Source organism: Spermophilus citellus, assembly GCF_964194105.1.
Source record: "Spermophilus citellus genome assembly, chromosome: 9".
NCBI classification, from domain to species: domain Eukaryota; kingdom Metazoa; phylum Chordata; class Mammalia; order Rodentia; family Sciuridae; genus Spermophilus; species Spermophilus citellus.
The window spans coordinates 135,736,660-135,754,102 of NC_138191.1; the positions used below are offsets into that span (position 1 = coordinate 135,736,660).

At 56.4% G+C, this 17,443-nt stretch overlaps 1 protein-coding gene across 1 annotated transcript in view; it reads left to right on the top strand.

The window, feature by feature from the left end:
- The window catches only part of CHD5 (chromodomain helicase DNA binding protein 5), a 58,906-nt gene that overhangs the window by 32,546 nt on the left and 8,917 nt on the right, over positions 1 to 17,443 (top strand). Inside the window, exons 16-33 of the mRNA XM_081307730.1 lie at positions 1,232 to 1,369; positions 1,455 to 1,576; positions 2,262 to 2,435; positions 2,790 to 2,931; positions 3,846 to 3,977; positions 6,027 to 6,144; positions 7,123 to 7,247; positions 7,817 to 8,048; positions 8,270 to 8,380; positions 8,570 to 8,742; positions 9,626 to 9,800; positions 10,258 to 10,350; positions 10,539 to 10,627; positions 10,849 to 10,982; positions 11,391 to 11,535; positions 11,923 to 12,082; positions 14,214 to 14,293; positions 14,515 to 14,647. Of these exons, the coding sequence (XP_081163856.1) occupies positions 1,232 to 1,369; positions 1,455 to 1,576; positions 2,262 to 2,435; positions 2,790 to 2,931; positions 3,846 to 3,977; positions 6,027 to 6,144; positions 7,123 to 7,247; positions 7,817 to 8,048; positions 8,270 to 8,380; positions 8,570 to 8,742; positions 9,626 to 9,800; positions 10,258 to 10,350; positions 10,539 to 10,627; positions 10,849 to 10,982; positions 11,391 to 11,535; positions 11,923 to 12,082; positions 14,214 to 14,293; positions 14,515 to 14,647 (2,476 nt within the window). The remainder of the gene's footprint in view (positions 1 to 1,231; positions 1,370 to 1,454; positions 1,577 to 2,261; positions 2,436 to 2,789; positions 2,932 to 3,845; positions 3,978 to 6,026; positions 6,145 to 7,122; positions 7,248 to 7,816; positions 8,049 to 8,269; positions 8,381 to 8,569; positions 8,743 to 9,625; positions 9,801 to 10,257; positions 10,351 to 10,538; positions 10,628 to 10,848; positions 10,983 to 11,390; positions 11,536 to 11,922; positions 12,083 to 14,213; positions 14,294 to 14,514; positions 14,648 to 17,443) is intronic.

Sequence of the window (17,443 nt, forward strand, 5' to 3'; positions counted from 1 at the left end):
TCCCCTCACACGGGCGCTTGTCACTGGGAGAGACGGGTGTGGACTGGCCGGGATGTGGGGCCTGGTGCAGGGCGAGAGGGCAGGGCGCTTTGTTCAAATGCAGGAGAGCTGCTGCTTCCTTTCTTCATGGGCTTGTCTGACCTGCCGTTCTGTGTTTTAGGCATTTAATGTCCCCTTCCCTTGGTCTGGAGATAGTGGGTGAATGCAGAGGCTCAAGGCACTGGGGGCCCACCCTGTAACTTGGGGCATAGAATGTGCACCTAGCCCCCTCTCCACCAGCATTTAGGCCCAAGCAAAGTGTGACAGTGGTCACCGAGCAGAGGCAGGGGAGCAGAGACCTGTCCCACAAATGTGGGATCTCAAATGAGGCCTCCAGCTCCAGCCCATGTCCCACCATCCTACAGGACTTTTTTTTTTTTTTTTTTTTTTTTTTTTTACAAGTTACAAACTCAATATTAAAACGATTCAGAATTTCACATTAGCAAATACAAGGCATGAAACCCCCCGTGTGGAGTCTCTTTCTTCTGTTTGAGCCCTGACTCTGCCATTTGTTACCTGGGAGAGTTCTCCAGCCTGAGGTCCCGTGAACTTTAAGTAGGGACAATGACAGTTCAGCTCATCAAGTACTGAGGATAAGATGAGAGCTGAGGAAGTAGCACAGGGCTGGCCGCACACCACCTGAGCAGTGAGCGGCAGCTCTCCTGTTTTAGTAACAGTCATCCCTGCACCGCCATCCACGGACGGGGTCCCGGGGACTGTTCTGGGACCCATAGGACACCAGAATCCTCAGATGCTCAAGTCCCTTGTATAAAATATGACGTATGCCCACCCTCCCATATACGCTGTCACCTCTGGCTTCTTACGGTGCTAACTTACAGGACACTTATGACTTTTGCTTACGGGTGAGTGGCGTTTGGATTGTTCAGGGCATAACAGCAAGGATAATGACAGGTGCGGGATTTCTCCTAAATACTTCCCACCCAAGGTTGGCTGCATCTGTCAGTGTGAAACCACGGTACGGAGGGGAAACTGGGTTGAGTTTTCTTTGTCTGCAGCACTCCCCTCTTCCGGGTTCTGTCCTCTGGGGCTCAGCTGCCTCCCTCTGTCTCCTCTCCTGTCCTGGGCTGGCCAGGCTCCGGAGCTCCAGGATCCCATCCCCCTGACTCTGCCTCGCAGATCAGTCTGCTCAGCCCCCAGCTGCCTCCTCCCCCAATGTTCCTCTTCCCTGCAGAAAGAAGTGCAGATCAAGTTCCACGTCCTCCTCACCTCCTACGAGCTCATCACCATCGACCAGGCCATCCTGGGCTCCATCGAGTGGGCCTGCCTCGTGGTGGACGAGGCCCACCGGCTCAAGAACAACCAGTCCAAGGTAGGCAGTGCTGGCCGTGCGGCTGGGGGCCCCTCAGATTGGGGGTCACCTTGTGCTCCCATGACCGCCCCTCTGCTCCCCGCAGTTCTTCAGGGTCTTGAACAGCTACAAGATCGATTACAAGCTGCTGCTGACGGGGACGCCCCTTCAGAACAACCTGGAGGAACTCTTCCATCTCCTCAACTTCCTGACTCCAGAGAGGTTCAAGTGCGTCCCCTGCGCCTGGCCGGTGGGGTGGAGGTGCTTGGGGCACAGGAGGGGCGTGGCACGGGCTCTGCCATGCTTGGTGGATCCCAACTGCTGCTAAGCCTGCGATTTCCTCTCAGCTCCGCCCTGGAAGGCCCTCCCCAGGGCACCTTCTGGGCTCCTGTCTGTGTCCCCTGCCCTCTTCCCCACCTTCAGTTGACCCATGTGAGCAACAGTGATGGGAGGCAGAGGCCAGGGCGGGGGAGGGTGGAGATGGAACCTGCTTCCCCAGTCCCCTTGTTACCCACCCCACATTCCTGCTCAGAATGAGGGGCTCAGGGTGAGGAGGGCTGACTTTGGAATCAGGAGGGGTTGAGCCAGGAGCAGGTTTTGGCCGGCTGCATAACCTTGGGCCTGTGGGCCTCAGTAGCTGGTTTGTCGTCTGGTTGACAGTCCTGGAGAGCTCCCACCCAGGATGCCTCAAGGATGGAAAGATCCTGTGTGGCAGAAAGAGAGGGCTGTGGCGTGTGGGGTGACACAGGCTTAGGCTGATGGCTTCTTAGGGCAGTGCCTGGGCCCCCTGTCCTATGCCCTGTGCTGCCTGAGCTCTCTGCCCCGGCCCCTTTACCCTAACCCTGAGTTCCTCTGCAGAGGCCCGTGTGTCCTGGGCCTCTGCTGCTGGCCCTCAGCCCTGTCTGTGTTGCAGCAACCTGGAGGGTTTCCTGGAGGAGTTTGCTGACATCTCCAAGGAGGACCAGATCAAGAAGCTGCACGACCTGCTGGGGCCCCACATGCTCCGGCGGCTCAAGGCCGACGTTTTCAAGAACATGCCGGCCAAGACGGAGCTGATCGTCCGCGTGGAGCTGAGCCAGATGCAGAAGTGCGTGGCCGGGCTCAGCCACCTGGGAGTCACCTGCCTCTGCCCCGCCCGAAGGCCCCAAGCTGGCCTTCCTGGGCCCCTCCCTGGGATGGTGGAGGCCTGGGCTCACTTTCGCCGACCCTTTCTTCTTGGGGCTCTTCTCAGATCGCAGTGTCTGCACTGCCTGAGTTCTAGCCGGGTCTGGCTCCCAACCATTTGCCGGGTGATTTCCCCTGGTGGCTCCACCTCTGGGGCTCCTCGGGGTCTCTCTGCCAGAGCTGCCTGGCAGGGGCCCCAGCCTCCCTGAAGGGCAGAGTGAGCCCCTTGGAGGCCGGAGGCCGGGTGCACAGAGCACCTTGCCTGTGTCCATTGCAGGAAGTACTACAAGTTCATCCTCACGCGGAACTTCGAGGCGCTGAACTCCAAGGGGGGCGGGAACCAGGTGTCCCTGCTCAACATCATGATGGACCTGAAGAAGTGCTGCAACCACCCCTACCTCTTCCCTGTGGCTGCAGTGGTAGGTGCCTGCACCCGGGCCTTGGGCCCTTGGGCCCTCAGCTCCCCCAAGGACCTGGAGGTGGCCTGGGTCCCCTTCATGCCAGAAGTTCTGAAACCTGCCTTTGTCCACTGCCTGGCTCAGTCTTCTCCTTCCCTCGGGCCCTCCCCATGATGCATAGAGTCAAGGGGCCACCAGGTCACCCCAAAGACCCCTTCATTCCTAGTGCCAGGGCTCCAGGGCAGGATTCGAGGGCTGTGCCCAGTCCCTAAGGGAGTTTGCCACCGGCTCTCAGGGGGAGTCCGGCAGCCATGGGTGAGATGCTAATCCCTGGAACCATGTATTTCAACCCCAGCACTATGTCCTCAGGAAAGTTAAAGTTCCTCTCTGAGCCCTGACATCTTCCTCTGTAAAATAGGAACAGGAGCAGTGTCTACCTGGAAGAGATCTGCTAGGGTCGGAGGAGCACGTGCAGGTGGCACACCCTTGCAGAGAGCTCGGCGCCTGGCGTTCCCGGTGAACGTCAGCCTTCACCACCCCAGTATCCCTGCCATTGGGTTCTAGTTTGAACCCTCTGCAGTTCTTCCTCCTTGTCCAACTCTGCTGAGATGGACAGGGATGTCTGTCCTGGGTGTCCCAGCCTAGGGCAGCCTGAGATCCTTGTTGTGAGACTCAGGTGGCAGAGAACTAGGGAGCAAGACCAAGGACAGGGCTGGCAGGTCTGTGCCCCACCTGGGAACACGGTGCCCGGAGCCAGCGCCCATGTGATCCGCAGCCCATCCCGTGCTGTTGATCCAGCTCTGGTTTGGGCTTTGTGCTCAGCAGGGCAGATAGGGAGTTGGCCCATGGCTAGACCCTTATCTGTCCCCTGCAGCCTCCTGGGTGCCAAGCCAGGGAGGGACGCTCACCATGGCCCTCTTCTGCTGTGTCCCCAGGAGGCCCCTGTGTTGCCTAATGGCTCCTATGATGGCAGCTCCCTGGTGAAGTCTTCGGGGAAGCTCATGCTGCTGCAGAAGATGCTCAAGAAGTTGCGTGATGAGGGGCACCGTGTGCTGATCTTCTCTCAGGTGGGCCACCCAGGAGCCCCAGCTGACACCCTGCCTCGATGGCTGAGTGCCTGCCTTGCCTGTGCCCTCAGGCACTAATGCTGGTCCATGTGGCTTGGGTATTGAGGATCATTCCCTTGTGTGCCCTGGCGAGAAGCAGCCAGTGGCTGGCTGAAGGCAAAGTTCAGGAGCCCCTCTCCCTGTAGATGACATCTGCTGTCAAGATCAGCCCCACCCTCTGCCCTGTCACGCCTCCTCTGCTCTGCTCTCACCCCTGCAGCCAGGCCTGTCATTAGGGGGCCCTGGGGTTGGTTTGGGAGAACTGTGGGGCAGCTCCAGGCGCCCCTCTCTCCAGCGTGATCCTGAGGTTCACTGGCAGCATTCCTGTTGGCACAGAGAGGCAGGGCTGTTCAGCCTCAGGTTGGCTCACTTTTTCCTCCATTCCTTCATTTGCGGCCACTGTCTATCAGGCTCCGTCCTAGGCCCATGGGCATAGCGAACAATGATCTGGCCCCTCCTCTCAATCTGCCTACTTTAGAGAGGAAGAGTTTTTGAGACAGTTGCCTGAGTCTAGTCAGCTCTGTGTTGGAGGCCGTAGCGATGGGCCTGCGGGATCCTACGGTTTGACCTCCCCTGGAGGTCAGGCCCAGCCAGGCCACTGCTCACAGCCAGAGTGTGGAATCCAGCTCCTCTGCACAGAGGTCAAGCAAAAACAACTGCTGCTGTCTGCAGCCCTGATCACACCCCAGGCGGGCAGTGGGCTGGAGTCCCAAGGAAGCAGGCAACCTGTGTCTGAACTTGGATCCACATTCCCCCAACACCACTGCCCACATGAGACCTAATCTGGCAGAGTCCGCCTGGGACCACGTAGAGTGGACTGTCAGAGCGCCAGAAATGTGTGCAAAGGGAGCATGACAGAGGCGGCCTCCTCCTGTCCAAGTGAGCCAGCAAACCCAGACTCCCAAACTCACAGTGGAACTGGCTGCTAAGACATCCCACAAAACCATAATTAGAATCCACATCAAAACAACGATAGAATTGCCTGAAAAAGACTTTCCAGAAACATGTTTAGGGTCCTCAAAAAAATAATGGATTAACCAACACCTATAAATGAAGAAGAATTCATTTAGGTAAAAGCAGGAGGTAATAAAACAAGAGCACACAGATGATTCTGCAGAGGAATTTAGTCACTGAAATAAAACACTTCACCAGGCTGGATAAATTTTTTACATCAACGAAGAGAACAGTGATGAATTAGAACCTGGTACCGAGGAACTTCCTAGGATATAGCTAGACAAAGACGAGAAAAAGAGCATGGTGGTAGCCTGTGAGGCCCCAACAATCATCTGATAGGAGTTGGAGAAGAAAAACCAGGGAACCATGGAAAGCAAGACTTGACGAGTTCATGGACTTGGAGAAAGACATGAGGTCTCAGATCTACAGTGTGCTCTAGAGCTCCAGCAAGATCCATATCAGTAAACCCAGCCCTCGGCACCTGGTAGGGAAACTAGCACTTCACACCTGAAGCTTACAAAGGAGAGGACCAGCACTGTCCATCAGGAACAGGTGACACAGAGGATGGCAAAATCTCCATGCACCGAGGGAGTGCCTGCTGGTAGTTTCATATCCAGCTGAACTATCTCAAGACTGCTGGGCAGTCAGCAGGGTGATGGGGAAGAGTGACGTCAGGGAGGATATCGCAGGAGGTGATATTTGAGTTCCCCAGGCAGAAAGGGGGGTGGGTTGATATTGTGGGAAGAGTCTAGTTGGGAATGTCGGTGGGGGGAGTGAGTATTGGGCCTCAGAGCCTTGACTGCTGGCTTAGGAGCTGCGACTCCACTCTGAGGGGCATGAGCAGGGGAGGCTGCTGCTCAGGGTCATGTTTGGGGGCTGGTGTGGAGGGTGGATTGGCTGCTGGATGGTTGGCAGCCATGTTCTCCGGAATCCTGTCTTGGGTCTGCCTGGGTCCTTTTTGTCTCCCCACTCAGTGGGCTGCCCTCTCCTCCCCCATCCATGGTCCTGTGGGCTCCTGGCTCCTTGGCCGCTCCTCACGCACCCCTCTCCCTGTAGATGACCAAGATGCTGGACCTTCTAGAAGATTTCCTGGAATACGAGGGCTACAAGTATGAGCGGATTGATGGTGGCATCACCGGGGGCCTCCGGCAAGAAGCAATCGACAGATTCAACGGTACCCACCCCACCCGAGGGTTCTGACTAGGACCCCACTTCAGCCTCTGCTCCAGGCCAGGTTCTTAGCTGGAACCCAACTAATGTTGGGTGGACTCCACAATGACTGATGAAAGCTGACTAGTCCTTAGGTCATGACTGTGTTCTCTTAGGGTCCCTGGGGATTGAACCCCATGCCAGCACATGATAGGCAAGACCTCTACCACTGAGCTACACCCCGACCTTTTTACTTATTATTATTTTTCAATTTTGAGACAGGGTTTTGATGGGTTGCCCAGGCTGACTTTGAACTTGTGATCCTCTTAGTCTCCCGAGTAGCTGGGATTATAGGTGTGCACCGCCATGCCTGGCTTCTTAGTTTTAAATGCTAAAAGGATTTGTCCTAACGGGCCTTCTGGGGTCTGTTGGGGTTTTAGGAATCCACCTGATAACACTTACTTTGAACAGAATTAGAAAAGCACAAGATGAAAGGCAGATGGGGGAGGGAAATTTCACCTTTGTCATCAAATGAAGCCGGTACGGAGGGTCTGACTGGCACGCTGGGCCTCTACTGTGGACACCAGATAAAGCCCAGTTATTAGCAGAGCCTGCCACTGACGCACATGGAGGGTGTAACTTCCGAGGGCCTGGCTGCTGGCCTCTCGAGGGCTCTGCCGATATTTGTCGGCTGCTGGTTTGGTTTTTGCCCATCTGGGCTTTAAAAATTGGCTTCCTTCTCATTCTGACTTCCTTCCTTTGGACCAGAGCTTGGAGCGCTCATTGTCTGGGCCTAAGTGGCCCCAGGTGGGCTCCTCCCGCCTCCTTGAGTGCAGGTATGGCTGCCCATCTGCGACGGGGTCACTGTCTTGTCCTGCTTCTTTGCCAGGGACCTGTTGCTGGGGTTTCTGCCCATGATATCTCCTCCCACCCTCTGCCTGCCATCCATCCTGCTCAGGTGGCACCATTAACCCACCCTTACCTGTTGGCCTCTCTTTCTCAGCCCCTGGGGCCCAGCAGTTCTGCTTCCTCCTCTCGACCCGGGCGGGTGGCCTGGGCATCAACCTGGCCACGGCAGACACGGTCATCATCTACGACTCAGACTGGAACCCGCACAATGACATCCAGGTCTATGGCCCTCCTGCCACCCCCATCCTTTGTACCCCCTGACCATGCTCCTGACTCCTCCCTAGTTTCCTAGGCCTCCCCCTGCGGTGGAGGCTTTGCCCCCACTCCTCCCTCATTGCACAGAGGAGGAAACAGACCCAAGAAGGCCGGGGGTGTGCAAGGCACAGAGCAAGCTGGCTGCTAACCCTGGTTTGTCCTGTCACCCTCAGGACCAGCCCTTGCTGCCCTTGAAAGGTGGCTGTTTGTTTGTAACATGTGCTCTGTGGTCCCATTTGCAGCTCCCTTAGGGAGATGCAGCCCTGTCTCCCCATGGCCCACCACCGTGTGGCTCCCTTTCCAGGCAGCACACAGACCACTCTCCCCTGCACGCACCTGCAGTCACAGTTAGTTCCACCTGGCAGGCACATTTTCATCCAGTCCCAGCCTGGCTGCCACATCCACACAAGGCTGGGCATTCGGGTGACTCTCTCATGGTTATGAACTCATGGGAAGCTCCCCAGCCCATGGCACCCCACCCCATACCCAGTGTCCTCGGTCAGATCCTGGTACTGAGCTCCAGGTCTCCCCAGGCCTTCAGCCGTGCCCACCGCATTGGCCAGAACAAGAAGGTAATGATCTACCGCTTCGTGACCCGGGCCTCTGTGGAGGAGCGCATCACGCAGGTGGCCAAGCGCAAGATGATGCTCACCCATCTGGTGGTGCGTCCGGGCCTGGGCTCCAAGTCGGGGTCCATGACCAAGCAGGAGCTGGATGACATCCTCAAGTTCGGCACCGAGGAGCTCTTCAAGGACGACGTGGAGGGTGGGCCTCCCTTCCACAGGAGTCTGGTGGGGGTTCAAGGGTGAACCTGCGTGAGGAACCCCTGTCCAGGATCCCTGCCAGTCCCACCATACACAGCCTCACTCTCCTCAGCTCCTGCCCGTGTCTCCTTCCTCAGTGGGCCAGGGTGGCATCTGTCCACTGCCCACCAACCCTGCAGCCCCTCTGTGCCACCACATCAGCGCCCTTCCTCTGCCCTCCAGGTATGATGTCGCAGGGCCAGAGGCCTGTAACGCCCATCCCTGACGTGCAGCCCTCCAAAGGGGGATCCCTGGCTGCCAGCGCAAAGAAAAAACACGGCAGCACCCCGCCAGGTAGGGAGGCCCACTTGAGTCCAGCCCAGAGCTGCCCCCCCCCAGGGAGTGGGGCTGTTGCACCTGTGCAGGTTATAGCCAGGTTTTCTCCCATCGGGTTGCTCTACTCCTTGGCCCAGTCTGGAAGAGACTAGAGGTTGGGCTTGAACACTCCCTATGTCCCCATAATGCACTGTGTCTGCTGCTCAGGTGACAACAAGGATGTGGAGGACAGCAGTGTGATCCACTATGATGATGCGGCCATCTCCAAGCTGCTGGACCGGAACCAGGATGCCACCGACGACACGGAGCTACAGAACATGAATGAGTACCTCAGCTCCTTCAAGGTGGCGCAGTACGTGGTGCGCGAAGAGGATGGTGTGGTAAGGTCCCTGGACTGCCTCCGCCAGTATGTCTGTGATCCTCTGCTGTGACTCTGCCCCATCAGGCCCCGCCCTCTAGCCTATCCCACCCTGCCCTGTGGCCTTGTTCCACCCATCAGGCCCTGCCCCTAGCCTGTGCTCTGCCCATCAAGCTCCTCCCTCCAGCCCCAGCCCCCCCTTATCAGGCCCCGCCCTGCGGCCTTGCTCCACCCACAAGGACTTCCCTCTTTAGTGTTCTGCTCTTCAGGTCCTGCCCCGCCATGCACCCCCCTGTGGCCTTAGTTTGGGGTTGCCCCCCACTACAGGCTGAGGCGGTGCAGAGGGAAGAACCATACAGCCACATCCTTGCTGATGTTTTTCTCCACCTCCCAGCACCGACATTTGGGATGTACCCATGGAACTGCCATCTCCTTTAGAGAGGCCTGTTCAGGGGTCTGTCCACTGGGCCCCTCCCAGCCTTGCCTGGGGCTGCATCTGGCCTGGCTGGACCACTGCTGTCTGGAACACTCCTGCACTGCTGCCTGGAGTCTTCTGCCTTCCCCACCCTGCAAACCCCCTTCTCCCACAAGAACCTTTACTTCTTCCTGAACTCCCCAGGCACCACGTGCTAATTAATTGTCCTTCCCCTTAAAACCAGGAGCCTCCTGAGGGCAGGGGCTGGGCCTTGTCAGCCCTGTAACCGTGTGCGCTCGCACAAGACCAGGAAATACTGTGTAGTGACTGAATGACTGCAGGAAGGGCAGGAGAGAAGACCTTTGGGGCTGGGTGGCAGGGAAGGCTTCCTGGAATAGGCAGGACTCTCAGTTGCTCTTTGAGCCCCAAGACAGGCCAGGGATGCCTGTCCAGCCAGCTGTCCTGCTAGCCCCTGTGCCTGTGTACCCAGGAGGAGGTGGAGCGGGAGGTGATCAAGCAGGAGGAGAACGTGGACCCTGACTACTGGGAGAAGCTGCTGCGGCACCACTATGAGCAGCAGCAGGAGGACCTGGCCCGCAATCTGGGCAAGGGCAAGCGCATCCGCAAGCAGGTCAACTACAATGACGCGTCCCAAGAGGACCAGGGTGTGTGCTGCGGCTGGGAGACCCTGGGGGTTCTGGAATGTCAGAGGGCCATCTCTGCAGGAGCCCCCCTCTCTGGTGCAGTTCTGCAGGCAGGGAGGTGGTTGGGGAGGCTTCTGGGAGAAGGGGGCTGGGTGGGTTTGGGGTGTGAGGAGGGGGACGAGGCGGGAATCTGTCCAGTGACTTCTTGCAGGTGGTATGAGGTTGGGCAAGCCTTCCTAGGTCTGTTTCCCTGTCTGTAAAATAGGATGGGATGGGGTGATTCTTAGTGTATTCCGTGGTGTGATTCCTAAATAGTGGAGTTGAGCTATTAAGTGAGCTCACAGGAAGTACCTGGTGGCCTCTGTCAGTGTCACTGTCTTTGCTGGGCTGGGGTATAGGGCTTGGCCTGGCCCTGGGGGTGCGAGGGTTGGAGGTGGGCTTCTGTTTGCACACAAGCACTCTGCCTGCCTCCCTGCAGAGTGGCAGGATGAGCTCTCAGACAACCAGTCTGAGTATTCCATCGGCTCCGAGGATGAGGATGAGGACTTCGAGGAAAGACCAGAAGGGCAGAGTGAGTATCCGTGCTGGTGACCTGGTCAGCCAGTGGACCCTGGTCTGCCGTGGGCCCCTGGTCTGCCGTGGGGTGTGGCTGGGGTCCTACTGGAGGTAGTAGCAGGAGGATTCCTGAGGTGGGCTGGTGAGTGGGGTGGGGAGGGCCCCCTTGGCCCTACCTGAGGGTTTGTGGCGGCTTCTCCCCAGGTGGACGGCGGCAGTCCAGGAGGCAGCTGAAAAGTGACAGGGACAAGCCTCTGCCCCCTCTTCTTGCTCGAGTTGGTGGCAACATTGAGGTGGGGCCTGCCTGTTCCCCGTCTCTCCCAGTTCCCCGTTCCTGCCACCCCTGGGGTATGGAGGAGGGGCTGTGGGCTTGTCCAGGGTCATATGCCAGGTAGAGGTGAGGCAGGGATGGACCCCAGGGGCAGGCTCCCCCCACCTTCCTTCTCCCCCATCTCTGAGTTCTCTGCACCCACGGTCTCTGACCTGACCCACACCTGCTCTCTGCCCTGCCCAGGTCCTGGGCTTCAATGCCCGACAGCGGAAAGCCTTTCTGAATGCCATCATGCGCTGGGGCATGCCGCCCCAGGATGCCTTCAACTCCCACTGGCTGGTGCGAGACCTCCGCGGGAAGAGTGAGAAGGAGTTTAGGTAAAGGGACCAAGGTGGTGGCCCAGGTGTGGCCTCCCAGTGTGTAGGCCCTCCCAGTGTGCAGTCTGCTGCTGCCAGGCTCAGGGCTTCTGGAAAGTTCACTGTCGTGTGGCCTCGAGGGGTGCTGGTGGGGTGACTGGCAGAAACGCGAGCCGGCCTGTCTGCCTAGCCTGGCTGCAACACCACAGTGGGGAACATCTGGGTCTTCCAGGGTGGGGCCATCCTAGGAGGGTCCCCTGCCAGGAGGGCTCCCTCTGTCCTCTCCCAGAGCCTGGCACAGCAGGCCAGGTTGGGAGGTGAGCTGTGGTTGACATTTCCAGCCAAGTGGTCCCCTGGGGTCCTGCCAGCCTCCTCAGAGGGTCCTGATGGCCCCCCACTCCCTGAGCCCCAGTCCCCCCACCACCCCAGAGCCTATGTGTCCCTCTTCATGCGGCACCTGTGTGAGCCGGGGGCGGACGGCGCGGAGACCTTTGCGGACGGCGTGCCCCGGGAGGGCCTCTCCAGGCAGCACGTGCTCACGCGCATCGGGGTCATGTCACTGGTTAGGAAGAAGGTGGGTGAGTAAGCCTCCACAGCGCCCTTCCTGGTGCCTTCCTGGGTTGCTGGCATTGTCCCTGGGGGTCAGCAGTCAGAGGGCAAGGCAAGTGCCCGGCACAGGCCACATGGCTGCCCAGGGTCTGAGCCAGCCCAGAGGAATCCCAGAAGCCTTTCTGGGTGAGGGGCCCAGATGGTGAAGACAAGGATGGTGGGTCCCAGGGTAGAGGACACACAGGGTGCCGGGGTGCCGGGGGTGCTGGCCAGGGAGTTTGTGCTCAGGGGTGTGTCTGCCTTGGCGGAGGCAGCACTCACTGAGCCTGTGACAGTCCAGTCCTGTGACTGCCCCTGGGCTTTTGGGCCGAGCTTCGACCACCACCCTCTCTGCTTCTCCCCATGGCCCCAGGTCCAGGAGTTTGAGCACGTCAATGGGAAGTACAGCACGCCGGACCTGGTCCCCGAGGGACCCGAGGGCAAGAAGCCTGGAGAGGTCATCTCCTCAGACCCCAACACGCCGGTGCCTGCCAGCCCTGCCCATCTCCCCCCAGCCCCACTGGGCTTGCCAGGTCCGAGTCTGGGCGAGCAGGGGCGGGCATGTGGGTCACAGGAAGTGGCAAGGCCACAGTAGCCTTGAGCCCGTCGTGCAGTCCATGAAGGACGTACCTGCAGAAGTTACCTCTACGAGTGTGTGTGTGTGGGGGTTCTTCTTTTTCTCTTGTTTTTGTGCAGTAGGGGGATTGAACCCCGGGGCACTCTTACCATTGGGCTACACCCCAGCCCTGTTCATTTTTTGAGACACGGTAGCTGGGATGACGGGCCTGAGGCACCACGCCCAGCCCAGGGTTTCTCTTATTAGATCTAGTCTGCCCGTGTACCACACGGCGCCCTCTGAAGCATGCCAGAACACTCTCTTCCACCCAAAAGAAGCCCGGACTCACCAGCAGTCCCTGCCGGTCTCCCCTCCCCAGCCCTGGGCAGCTGCTGGTGTGCTTCTGTCTGGATTTGCCTGTTCTGGACGTCTCAGATGAACCGGTCTCACACTCTGTGGCCTTTGCTGGCTGGCTCCTCTCATGGAGCATTGCGTTCCAAGGGCTGTCCACACTGCGGCACGGATGGTTCTCCAGTCCTCCTGGGGCCCAGTGGCATTCCCTGTAGGGATCCACCACCCCGTGTCCATTCATCCGTTGATGGGCAGCTGGGTGACTTCCGCGTCCTTGCTGGCGTGGATGGTGCGAGCGTCTGCACCCGTGTCTTTGTGTGGACACAGGCTCTCCTTTCTCTCTGTTCTCTTTTCATCCACTCTTGGGCAGACACCTGGGAGTGGGTTGCTGGGTCATATGGGAGCTGCCAGCCTGTTTTCCGGAGTGGCCACACCATTTTATTCCTGCCGGTGATGTGTGAGGGTTCCCGGTTCTCTGTTCTCACCAAACTCAGGAAACTGGTTGTCCGACAGGATTCCAGCTCCCTGGTGGTGAAGTGCCGGCTCATGGTGGTTTGATTTGCGTTTTCCTGGTGGCTGAGCGAGTTGAGCATCTTTTCATGTACTTATTGGCTATTTTTTATGTCTATTTTGGAAGAAATGTCTTTTCAAGCTGAACTCAGTGGTGCACACCTGTAGTACCTCAGGAGGCTGAGGCAGGAGGATCAAAAGTTGAAGACCAGCCCCAGCAACTTAGCAAGACCCTGCCTCAAAATAAAAACTGAAAAGGACTGGGATGTAGCTCAGTGATAAAGTGCCCCTGGGTTCAATCCCTAATACCAGGAAAAAAGAAAAAAGTATTTTCAGATTCTTTACCCATTTTTAATTGGGCTGTTTGTCTCCAGATGTCCTTTTGGTGATCCGTGTGCTTATTCAGCAAAGTGCCTTCCTCAGTTGGGCCTGACAAGCCTGGGACAGACACCTGTCCCCAGGCTCCTGGACGCAGGCATGCTCTTAGGAGGTGGATGTGTTGGGGCTTGCCTCTGGCTCTGCCCTGAACTCCGTGTGACCTAGGGCAGGTCACCCACCCTGAGCCTCAGTTTTCCTGTGTGTAATGGGGACCTGACAGTGGGGAGGGGACTCACTTGTCTAACGGCACACAGCCAGTGTGGACCAAACCCAGGCTTCCTGGCTCCTGCCTGGGAGGTTGGACAGTCACCATGTGAACCAGCACCTCACGCCTAGTGGTGTACCCAAGAGGGATCAAAACCGGCTTCCACCCTCCTCACCCGCCTCCTGCCAGGGGGCAGCCACTGCTATATGCAGCCCTGTCCCGACAGCCCCTGACTTTGGCCTCACTGGGCCCAACGTCCTACGTGGGTCTCTGACTAGAGGCCAGGCCTGTGCTCTCTGGTGTACCTGGGAATCCTGTCCACTTCTCCTGAAAGTTCTGGTCCTCGTGGAGCCTCCTGAGGACCAGGCCCCATCTGTCTGGCCTGCAGTCCCACTCCCTACCCTTCTACTTTTTCACCTGAGCCCCTCTGTCTCGGAACTTTTCTCTCTTCTTCTTCTTCTTCTTCTTTTTTTTTTTAAACTGGGGATTGAACCCAGGGGTGCTTTGTTGCTGAGCTACATCCTCAGCCCTTTTTATTTTTTTGAGGTGGGGGCTCACTAGGTTCCTGGGGTTGGTCTTGAACTTACGATCGTCCTGCCTCACCCTCCAGTGATCGCAGGTGTGCGCCACCACGCCTGCTCACTGCTTCACTTGAATCTTTCAGACAAAATGGAAACACAGCTGGGCTTCGTGGATGAGAAGGAGCCAATGGTGCAGAAGCCAAAGAAGCCCTTGGATGTCCAGGTACACAGGCTGCTGGTGTCTGGGCCTGAAGCAGGCGTTGGGTGAGGTGGGGGTCTAGGGACCCTCTTGGGCCTTGCCCAGCCATGAGGACCCAGGCATCCTTGCTCCCAGTTTGAGGCCTCTGGATGGGAGCGGGGAGCAGGCTGGGAGCAAGTGATGGGAGGCAGGATCATGGGCCCCGCCCTCCTTTCCCGCTGAGGCCCCTAGCCTGTCCTCTCCAGGCCCTGTCAACTGCCCTGGACAGAGGGGAGGGTGAGGACAAGCACGAGAGCTCAGACAACAAGGAGAGAGCCCGAGAGGAGCGGCCAGAGGAGGTGGAGAAGGCCCAGCCCTCCCCGGAGCAGCTGCCCAAAGGTAGGGCCTTCCAGGTGCCCTCCCAGCGGTCGGTGTGGTCTCTGGCCTAAGCAGGGCAGGCCGGTGGGTGGACTGTGCTGCTCTCCCTTTCTCTCTGCTGAGGGTAGGTCTGGCAGGCTGCATGAGGGCAGGGCAGGGGCTCAGGTCTCTGCACGTGGACTGTCATCTTTCCTGCCATACAGGGGCGTAAGGATCGGTGACTTCTAACTCAGGTGCATTCTGGTTTGGAAACATGAGCCTGTGGAGACTGTTGAAACCTGCCTTCTGGCTTTACGGGTCAACCTTTGGTGAATGTTTTGTGTGTGCTTGAAAAGAGTGTCCATTTCTAACCGCTTGGGGCAGGTTCTGAGTATGGGCATTAGCACTGCTCAGGACCCCACGGGATGTATCCTTACTGGGATGTAGTTGACTGGCTGCTTTCTGAGAGACTCTGTTGACCCTGTTCCTGGGATGAGGGGTCTACCTCTGTCCTTGCAGTGCCCGATTCTGGATTCTGCTTCCCGTGATTTGAGGCGGGGTGTCAGGTGTTCATCTGTTTGGGGGTTTCTTATTTTTCTAGTGACACGGGCGTCTAATTCTCCTGTGGTAGTGACTGTCTCTCCTGATCCATTTTGCTTTGAAGTTTATTGTGGCTGATTTCTATTGACCATCTGTTGAATGTATACTATATGCTTTTTTCTATCTCCATTTAAAAAAAAAAAACAAACATTCTGGTCGGGATGTGATTCACCTGCAGGGGTCCATGCATTTCAAGTGTACCTCCCGCCCATGGGTCTTGAGGACATTCACAGACTTGTGTGACCATCACCGCTGTCTAATTCCACAACATTCCATCACGCTGGAGAGAAGCTGCGTACCCATTCCCAGTCCCTCCCCATTTCTTCCTCTCCCCAGTTCCTGGCAATCGCTACTCTATTTTCCGTCTCCGTGGATTCGCCTCCTTGGAATGTTTCATGTAAACAGAAACCATAAAACACGCTGGTCTTCTGTGTCTGGCTTCCTTTGTTTAGCACGGTGTTTTGAAAGCTTACCTGTGTCATGGAAGGCTGGTTTCCTTTCTGTAGCCAAGTGATTTCCCATTGACTGGGTTGGTGGGTTTGTTTATCCGTTCATAGCTGATGGATTTGGGGCTGTGCCTACCTTCAGCTATTGTGAAGGATTCTGGTGTGAACATATGTGCCCACGTTTTTGTGTGAACGTGGGTTTTTGTTTCTCTCGGGTGTCCACTGGGAGGAGCCTTGCTGGATCGTACAGCAGCTGTTTCATATTTTGAGGAATGGTGAATTGTTCTCACACGTGCTGACCAGTTTACATGCCCACCAGCAAGGCGTGAGGGTGGCCCCCTGTGCTAGTCAACCCTTGTTCTTATCTGTCTTGGTTATAGCCATCCTAGGGGTGAGAGTCAGTCTCCTATTGGGGTTCCTGTTTGTACTCCGTTTGTGCCTGAAGATGTACTTTTTCAGGTGCTTATGGCCCATGGGTATATATGTTTGAGAAATGTCTTTTCAGATTCTTTGCCCATTCTAAGATTTTGTGATTTGTCTTCTTCTTATTGACTTATAAGGGTTCTCCCCCCTCCCACCCCAGGTGCTGGAGATTGAACCCAGGGTGCTCTACCATTGAGAGTACCCCCAAGCCCTTTTTATTTATTTTTTTAAATTTTGAGACAGGGCCTTGCTTTGTTGTGGAGATTGGCCTTGAACCTGCGATCCTCCTGCCTCAGCCTCCTGAGTTGCTGGAATGCTAGGCTGCACCTCTGTGCCCAGCAGGAGTTCTTTATAGATTTGTGTTTCCTTACCAGCCGTATGATTTGCAGATGTTTTCCTTGGTTGCTTTACTTTTAATCTCTATGCATTTGTGTTTTAGGCATCTCTTATAAACCCTGTAGAGGACTCTCTAGTTTAAATCTCTGTCTTTTGGCAGGGAAGTTTGATCTCTTTACATTTATTGCAGGAATTAGATAGTTGGATGAATTTGTATCTTGTTTTTATATGACTCTTGCCTTTCTTTTCTTTTTTCTCCCCTCTTGCCGCATTTTGAAATGATCAAATTTCTTCATAAGTTCTCTTTCCTCCCGACTCATTTGGAACATTTATGGTTGATTCTGTTCTGCAGTGTTGATTTTTACCACACAGCCCTCCTGAATCGCATCGAGACCGTGGACTGTTAGCTGTAGTTCACTTCCCTCCCATCTGCTCTGTTGCTTTTGCCTTGAATTTTTAGTTTCAGTTTGCTTTGATGTCCCCACATTTGCTGATGTCCCTCTGACGCTCTGATCCTTGTTTAGGTCTTCACAGTCTCTTTGCTTTTGTGTGTGCTCACCTGTCCCGTACTGCTTCACTGAAGTCCCCTTTCTAACACACCCTTTAATGGTGCTTCCTGCAAATTCCTGTGGATTGTTTCCCTTTCCCCTTGAATGATGGTAAGGCTGAGGTGGGCCGGGGATTTCCCCTTAGCCCTTTGAAGATATCTCCTTTTTATTCTGGCTTTCATTGTGCTGCTGGGAAGGATGCTACCAGTGAATTGTGGATCCTTTGGAGGACACCAGTCTTTACTCTTATTTTCTACCGTTAAAAGTCTTTTTTTGAATGTGTGGTGGTGGGGGTTGAACCCAGGGCCTTGTGCGTGCTAGGCAAGCACTGTACCACTGAGCCACATCCCCAGCCTCGGAAGGCTGCTTTTAAGATTTTTCTCTGTCTTTGGCGATGTGTGGTTTCAATACAGGGAAATTCCTGCCCTGCTTGAGATTCCCTGATTCTCAAAGCAAAGCTTGTAGGTCCTAGATCAAGTGTGGGA